Source organism: Vicia villosa, linkage group LG5, assembly GCF_029867415.1.
Source record: "Vicia villosa cultivar HV-30 ecotype Madison, WI linkage group LG5, Vvil1.0, whole genome shotgun sequence".
Classification (NCBI taxonomy): Eukaryota; Viridiplantae; Streptophyta; class Magnoliopsida; order Fabales; family Fabaceae; genus Vicia; species Vicia villosa.
Genome location: NC_081184.1, coordinates 49,844,185 through 49,853,221, shown reverse-complemented (window position 1 = coordinate 49,853,221; position 9,037 = coordinate 49,844,185). Strand labels below are relative to the sequence as shown.

General features: G+C 36.9%; 1 protein-coding gene across 1 annotated transcript; it reads right to left on the bottom strand.

Annotated features, from left to right (window-relative positions):
• Positions 1-217: 217 nt before the first annotated feature.
• On the bottom strand, positions 218-7,819 carry LOC131604636 (putative disease resistance protein At3g14460). The gene is made up of 3 exons (XM_058877066.1): positions 7,689-7,819; positions 7,237-7,607; positions 218-1,302 (listed from the first exon to the last, which is right to left on the bottom strand). Exons 1-3 carry the CDS (start codon positions 7,817-7,819, stop codon positions 218-220), a joined length of 1,587 nt encoding a protein of 528 aa, XP_058733049.1.
• Positions 7,820-9,037: the final 1,218 nt, after the last annotated feature.

Below are 9,037 nucleotides of genomic sequence, written 5' to 3'. Positions count from 1 at the left end.
GTCCCGATCAAAATCATATATATTTGGTTTTTTAATAATAACTATGACAAATTAACGACCATAGCAAAATAAAAATAAAAAATCAAACTCAAAACAAAACAAAAATCTATGACAAATTAAAACTCAAACTTAACTTTATGACAATGCCAAATTTATGACAATGCCAAGTTTACTTCGACCTAACCTAACATATTCAAACTGCTACTCTATTTTAAGCTCAAAAAGTCTCTATTACAGATTGTGACAAGCTTACATAGCAAAAAGATTGGGGTTCCCCATATATTTGGTCATCAATTTCAATATATTGGATATGAGCCACCTTGTTCCAGCACTTTCTTACTGTGGGTTTAAGTGATGGAGTCAGCTTTGGGCAATCCTTGACATAGAGTCGGACTAGGGAGGAAGGAAGCCCTTGTTCAGGTAAGTGACACAGCTCGTCGCAACCACTAACTGCAAGTTCCCGCAGAGCATTCAGATGTTGAAAGCCCTTGTCGTCCAGTTTTTTGAGACCCTTCAAATTGCTTATATGCAGAAAGAATATGTTTCTAAGATGCAGCTTCTCCTCTGGAAATGACTCCAAGCCTATACAACCTTTGATATTAAAACGATCCAGAGACTTGGTATTTTCCAATCCCCAATCTTGTTGCGGTGTCAGCTTGTCACAATCTGTAATAGAGAGTGCAAATAAGCTTGAAGGCAAACCCCCATCTGGAAAAATTTCAATATTTGGACATCTGGCTAAACTTAATGTCCGGAGAGATGCAGGTGAATTCATGAATTTTGGGAGTTCACATAGACTCTTGTAACTGGAAAGGCTCATGGTATGTAGCTTTGGTGTATGGAATCTTTCATCAGGAAAAGACTTCAATCCTGGACAATCGAAAATGTCCAAAGATTCAAGTGGAAGATCACCACCAATGTATTCTTCCCCTGTAACATTCAATGATACAAGATTGAGGCAAATCCATATAGAAAGCATTTTGAGTCTAGGGAATAAGTCTAAGGTCAAGGTAGTAAGGGAATCACAACTTCTCCCAATGAGCAAACAATGAATAAAGGAAAACTTCTCTCTTGATTCTAATCGTTTAGAGAATTCCAAATTTCTACAGCCACATATTAAAAGTATAGTTAGGGACATAAGGTAAGGGATGGATATGAGAGAGGAACAATCGATCAATTGCAATTCTTTAAGATCGGGTGCTCCATCTAGCAAATCATCTGGAAGGACACCCAATGATGCACATCCCTCAATTTCTAGGCTCTGTAAGTTGTGCGGCAAAGACAATAATTTTGATGCATTAGTGTGGTGTCGTTTTCTTTACCTCCCCGTTTCACTTGGGAGGACGGCACGCTAAACCCTTCACGCGAAATTTGGAAGGAGAATGCGCCCGTGGTGGGATGAATTTTATTTCAGTTCTTCCTACGATATCACACGAACTTTCTTATTGGTCCTACGAGTAGGAAAGGGAAAAAAAGATCTCAACTAAACCCTAGGAGTTTGCTAAGTGTGGGGATTTCACCTAGACTAGAAATTCTGGAGTCCGGGGGGTCGGTTATACATAGGGAAGTGTTTAAACACCCTACATATCTGTAGTACTCTACAGGAACCTTCTCTGTGTCATTGTGATTGTGTTTGCTGCTAATGATTGGGAAAGTTTCTCCTTTGTGTTAGGAGAAGGAATTGAATTGATTAAAGAAAGACAGACAGATAGACAGACTGACTATTTTTGGTATTTTATTAGCTCGCTGAGATTCCTTGTGAACCTCATGCCTACATATCCCTAGTGGAAGTCAGAGCTTAATGTAGTTCGGGGAACTAACTAGGGAAATTAATTGTTTTTGGTGCCTTGCTTGAAGCTCAAGGTTGAAGCTTGAATTAAATCTCTGTTTACAGTAAAGAGACATGAAATCATCTCTACAGAGAGGTATTTGTACTATTCTACCACAAACATTTAAAGGAGTGATAGAATAACTGAATTCATTTCATTCAAGAGGGGGACCTTACTTGTGTATGTGCAAGTATACCAGTCAAATGCCTCTTAAATGAAAGAAAAATGCTCATCCAAATTAGGGAAAGTTACCACATGTCTGGGTTTTACTGCCAGTTCATGCCTTTCAAAATCCTAAATGGGAGACTTGATTAAAATTGAAATGAAATGTAATGTTTGTTTGAATGTGGTAGAGTAGTAAAAATATCTCTCTATAGAGATAAGCTATGTCTATCTACTGTATAAAAGATTTGACTTTAGCTGGCTTGTATGAGGCCCAAGCTTGAGGCTTTTTGATTGATTAATTAATTATTATTGACTCTGGGAGATGACTCCACTAGGGATTAATTACAGGGTATTTTTGTGTTCTGTACAAAGCCCAGAATAGAGGCTGACTCTACTTAGGGAGACTCTATTTATGTGCCTTGTACAAAGCCCAAGGTTGTGGCTAACTGCTGAGGATAATTGAATGAATGACTCTATTTTTATGTGCCTTGTACAAAGCCCAAGGTTGTGGCTGACTCTAGCTAGGGAAAACATTATTTTCTGCCTTGTACAAAGCCCAAGGTTGTGGCAGACTCTTAAATAAACTGAGTATGGATGACTCTATGGGAAAAGATCCTAGGTGTTAGGAATCTTTGACACATGAAAGTATGGTTTATCTGCCTTGTACAAAGCCCAAGGTTGTGGCTACTGAGTGATGGAGAACTCACTGGGGAGACTCTATTATCTGCCTTGTACAATGCCCAAGGTTGAGGCTGACTCTTGACAGGGGAGTTTTATTGTTTGGGTGCCTTGTATGAAGCCCAAGGTTGAGGCTAACTGTTTTTGTTGGTTTTGACTCTACTGAGGAGATTTTATTTATTGAAAGACTGTTTTTCTTTGGAAGCTAACCCTTTCCAGGGATTTTGACTCAGCTGGTGAATTTGTCTATTAAAAGACTGATTTTATCATGTTTTTTTTGGAGGCTGACCCTTTCCAGGGGTTTTGACTCTTTTTGGGGAAATTATCTCCTAAGAGAATGAATCCTTATTTATTTATTTTTTTGACATTTTTATTAATTGACTTTGGAGGCTAACCCTTTCCAGGGGTTTTTGTTTGAAATGAAGGAATGATTTTTGGAAGCTAACCCTTTCCAGGGATTTTGTTGAAATGACTGGCAGAAAGATTATCTAATGGAGACTTCTTGTTTAAAGCCCAAGATGAAGACTGACACATGCTGAGGAGAAGTAAACATAGATCCTAGACTCTGCTAAGGAAGATTGATGAAGATAAGGGTGACAGAGACTGTCCATGTCTCTCATTCCAAAAGGTGTACTCAATGTAGAATTGAGACAAACTTAGCTTGTTTAAGGTCTGGTTTAAATTGGAAGAAATTCACCAGGGTAGGCTAAAAGGTGACTAAAGACCTGTTCCTATGTTTATAAGAAACCTGATGGGCCCTTGTATACAAGCTCAAGAGGAAGCTGGAAATGCTTTTAAGAAGCCTGTGGGTCCTTGTACAAAGCCCAAGAGGAGGCTAATCGAGGGTCCTTGTTATAGCACAAGAGAAAGCTATGTGGTTTTGAACTTATTTTGGCTCTAAGCAAATGGGTAAGAGGTTTCACCGGGAATAATTCCTCTTTGGGTGGATGTATCCTATTATTTGGATTCTAAGGTTTTTACCAAGATGTTTCACCGGGAATAATTCATCTTGGGGGTTTGAACTACAGATCTCTAATTAGGAAAGAGCCTTCACCGGGAAGACATTCTCAATCCTAGGTCATATTCCTATAATATATATATATAGCTTAACTGTCCTAGGGTTTATACTCAAACGTAGTTCTAAACTAATATATATGCACAGTTTATATTTGACAGCAATTTAAATAAAGACTGTAAATTGAAAGCTTGTAAAGCCTAACCTGGATGGAGTGGAGGCCTTTGGAGAAGTATGTACAGAGCCTCAACAGTATTTTTGTTGTTTTGTTGATAACAGTTGAATATATATATGATAAACAGTTAATGGTTTTTTGAAAACAGAAGAAGTGAAGATGGACAAAGGTCACATAGGTATCTGAAGAGTTTCACCGGGAATAATGCCCTTCAAATACCAGAAGAATGTTTTGAAAACAGAAAGAAGATTTTGAAAATACAGTTTTGAAAACAAGCTAAGAAGAGAAGGTTTTTGGGACTTACACTCTATTAGAGGCCCAGTACTTTACAGTACTGATTATGACAGTAATTTTGAAAATGATTTGAAATGATATAAGGTTTTGTTGTTTGAAAACCTTAATCATTTGATTTATTCGGAGATTGAAAATAGCTTTGAAAATTGACAAAAAAATCAACTTAATTAAGGTAAAGAATAAAGATCTATGCCTAATTAAGACCTAAACAATTAGGGTTTTATCATAAACTTATTCATAAAATAGGTTAAAATAAAAATGGTAATATATATTTAAAGTATTTAAGAAAACACTTAAAAACATACTATTTTAAACCTAATTAAAATACATGAAATAAATAATATTTTTATGATTTTTTTGATTATTCACAAAATAAGTATATTAAATAACAAGTGTGTGAAAAATGAAGTGAAAATGATTTAATTTGATAGGTTAAATAATTGTGTAAAGTTGATAAAAAAAATGAAGAAAAAATAGTAGTAAAAATATGGTTTGGTCTCACCAAGAGTTGAACTCACGCCCTCTTGGTTACCAAACAAAACAAATACCAACTGGGCCACGCGCGTGGCCTGTTTAAGGAAAGAGCCCATATGATTATATGTGAAAGCAAGGCATTAAATGAGTTGGAAAAATAAAATGAACAAAAGGTCTGAGGGGGGGATCGAACCCCAGACCTAAGGCAAGGCAAGGCTTTTGGACGCGCGCTGTAACCATTGGGACACTACGATGAATTCGTAGATAACATACCCATCATACAAAATAAAATAAACTTAAGTCTGGGAAATTCAAAAAAATGGCGCCACCATCTTCATCTTCAACCTCAAGCTTCAGATTTTTTGAATTTGCTATCTCCTTCGTTTCTCAACCAAACTTAAAGATGTAAACATGGATTTTGCTCGTTTTTGGACGAGGATTATGATGGCGTCCTTTAATCTCATTTATTCTAAGTGTAACATAAAATTCGCAAGCATGAACACTAAGAACCCTAAAACTGAAATTAAACATGAAATGCTATATATGCATGTTTTGATGCAATTGATTGAGGGCTAATGATCTATGAAGGTGCAGAAACCAACTGGTAACTTCATTTTTAATTTATCATGCGTGAATCATAGAGTTTGAAGCTTTGGAAACTTACCTGAAAAATGAAGATCTGGCTCTGATCAAAGTGTGTTGCAGAGTTGTTGCAACGATCCAGATAGCTTCAGTGATCCTCCTGGAAGGTGTTGAGATGCTTAGCTTGGATTGAAAGTACCCAGAACCTCTTGCTCGACCCCAACTGCAACAGCTCCAAGTGAGAGGTGCAGATGATGATTCCTCACTCACAGAAGTGTTTCAGAGGTCTGGATCACCTCCAAATGACTCCCCTAATGTGTTTGAATACTTAATTCCAAAGGAAGAGCTTTGGTTTGAAGAATCCGAGTCTTCTTGCCAAAGAACCTTTGAAAACCTTAAGTATGGAGAAAGAAGAGAGAAAGCAAGAATTTTGTTGCTTTGGTGTGTTTTTCTACTGAGGTATGCTCTCCTATTTATAGGCAAATGGTTCAGTATAGTTGCAGAGGAGTGAGCTTGCTTAGTGAGGTTGATTTGGTTTTCTTGGCCATGAAGGAAGTTTGCAAATATCTCTTATGCAATGATGAGAATTTTGATTCCATTTGATCAATCCCCTAGCCCTCGATTTTGCTTGATCTTAGGGGACAATTCTGAGCCAGAAATGAGCTCCAATTGGTTGGTGAGAAGATTCCTTGGGTGATTCATCAATTTGCCATAAATTCACAAATGTAATCATTACATAATCACATGTTCTTGTTTTTAGAATCTTCTTCAATTCTTATGGCATGGTGAAAATGAATGCATGGCATGTTTTCAGATGTGTTATGGGTCGTGTAGCATCCATAATTGAGGTCATGTGCACAAAATTTCAAAGTTCAAAAATGATGCATGACCTATAATTTTACTTCATGAGGCCAACTTTGAACAAGCATAACTCTTAGCTCAAAATGAATTTGGAGAAGGTTGAACACAATTTGGAAAGCCCTAAACATCTACTTCAAATCATTAGTTTGGAGTTTCTTCAAAATCCTTTGGCAAATTTGTGAAAAATGAGGCCAAAGTTGGAAGAAAACTAGGTTAAAACACTTAGAAAAATTTCTAAGTGTTTATGACCTAAAACTCCAAAATTTCCAAAACTCTTAAATGATTGATCTTTTGAAAAAAGTTCCTTTATAAGATGTTGTTTTATTTTGCAAGATCTACAACTTTCATGTTGGAAGTTTTTTGAGTTGTGTAGGTGAAATTTTGAGTTCTCACCATGCCTTAAAAAACCCTAATTCCCGACTTTTTGCTCCTTGATGAATTTCTTTGAATTTCTTTGGTCAAATGACTTCATTATCCATATATTGATGATATTGATCCTTAAAAGTCATGGTTTGACCAAAAATCTCAAAAGTCAATGGTGATCCCATACAGTTGACTTTTTCCTGGTAAGGTGAGATTTTGGACTTTTGTGTAGAATCAAGATCTTCTCCTCAAATGAATGATGTAAATGGATTATATTGAGGTAGTAGAGATTCTTGAATCATGTCTTGAGTTTTGGATCCATGCCCTGATTAAAAGTCAACTATCTTGGTGAATTAGGTCAAAAACCCTAATTGTCGACCAGAGGACAATGATGACTGTAGACTTTGAACTGAGGTGTAATGTCCAGTGGATCTTGTCATATGAGTTATTTGAAGATGATTGATGTCTTTGAATGGTTCCCTGGGGCTTTTTAGGGTTTCCCAAAGGTGATCCCTGATTTTAGTCCTTGATAGGCTCCAAACCCTAGTCTGTTGATCTGAGTAATTCTGTACTTAGATGACTGGGTGTCTAATCAATCATAGGTGAAATAATGAGGCTTTTGAATCTTATGATTGTATTAGAGACTAATCCCTCTATTGATTGATCCTTTGCCTGAGTTTTCTTGTCTTTGAACACCCTCGATTGAATGCCAGACTGCCCTGGGTACTTACTTTGACTTGATGAAAATCCTGAAGATAATGTCATCTCAGGGGGGTCAAAAATTAGGGTATGACAATTAGAAACACACAATGTGTCAAAAATTGTTTCTTGATCATCAGAACTATCAATGGATGGAGTTTCTTCTCGTATGTCAAGTGTGTTAGTAAGAGGGAGGACGGGGGCAGTAGCTTGTGCGACGGACAATGAAGATTGTTGGTCTGTTTCTTCTCTGATGCTTGAAATATCAGTTTCAACTTGATGGCTAATCAGGCCAATGCAATGTTTTTGCAGTTTTAGAAACCTTGTTATATCCCAAGATGTAGGGTTAAGTGGTAACCTGTTTCTAGCACATGCAGATCTCATCCTTTCTTGTGAAACAAGTTTTGCATTAAACTTGCAAACTAATTGCAACATTTCAAGGTAAAAGTTAACAACTAGAAAAGGTAATGAGCTTTCATGAGAGAACAAAATCACATAAGAATAGATATAAAATTCATACTCAATCGATGGAACCACCTTCCACTTTTGTCACCTGCAACAAAACATTGATCCTTCCCTTGCTTGCCTCTGTTTAGAAACTTTGGTACTTAAGCAAAATGAGTTACAATGAGTCAATGTAGAGAATGAAATTCCAACTATTTCGGTACCCCATACTCTAACCATATTATGCAGTACTAGGAATTACTATGCATCAGATAAAATAGTTATATACATTCAAAAGAGTCTGGAATTACTCAAGAGGTGATAAAAAATATTACTCACACAACTGCTCCTTGTGATCCAGAATCATCTGCATGCATGTCAAGAGTGTTATCGATCCCTAGCTGCTGGTGCTGTCATTGCTGAAGAGAAAAAAAGAAAAAATAGACCCCTACAGGGCAACAAGATCAAAAGATCGATGGATTTCAAAATTCATACAGAAAAAAAATATAAAGAATATGAAACTCGAAACTCACCACCCTCTTCGAGTAGAACCGAGGAACTCTTCTACTCTTTCTCGAAGATCTCGTGTCAGTTGCCCTAAAAATGGGAGGAATTAGATTTCTGCTCTTGGCCGCAGAGAAAACGTCGGTAAAAAATGAAATTCAACCGAATTAACGTTAATGATGTTAAAATCGAAAATAAATCTTATGTGGTCAAAAATATTTGGCAAATTCTTATGTACTCGTACTGAATTAATTAAAAATTTTAATTTATTTTAGGTAAATTCTTTTTTTTTTGGTTGAAAGGAGGGCCGAGGCCCAGAAAAAAAAAACAACTACACCGAAGGCTCAAGCGAGCCGAAGATTCCTAACGCATCATCCTCCAGATAGCGACTTAAAAAGTGAGGCGGCTGATCAAAAACAGTAGAAACCTTGTTTAGACACCCATGATTAGCTAGCATATCTGCACTTCTGTTCGCATCTCTGTATGAGTGAGAGATAATAACCACTACATGATCTTCAATAAGATTTTTGATATTCCGCAAAATGGTAACACAATCTAATTGTCGTATCATACCATCCTCAATGGCCTTTATAACAGTTGTCGAGTCCACATTCATTTCCACCCTTTGCATTCCAAGCATTTTAGTTAATTTAAGTCCTTCAAACACACCCCAGAATTCCGCGAGTAAAGAACTGCACTCACCTAAATATTTAGAGAAACCAATTTTCCACGAACCCGTATGATCTCTAACAAGCCCACCACAACCAGCCATCCCATTGCTCTTTCTAGCTCCATCAGTATTAATCTTTACCATGTTCATTGCTGGAGGTTGCCATCGACCATCTGCCACGTTTCTTCTATCTCCCTCCAAGGATCGATAAAGTTGCTGAGCTTTAGCATACTCACTTTTCCTCTTTAGAATATGCATATAGGTTCATAAGGTCTTTCAAATCC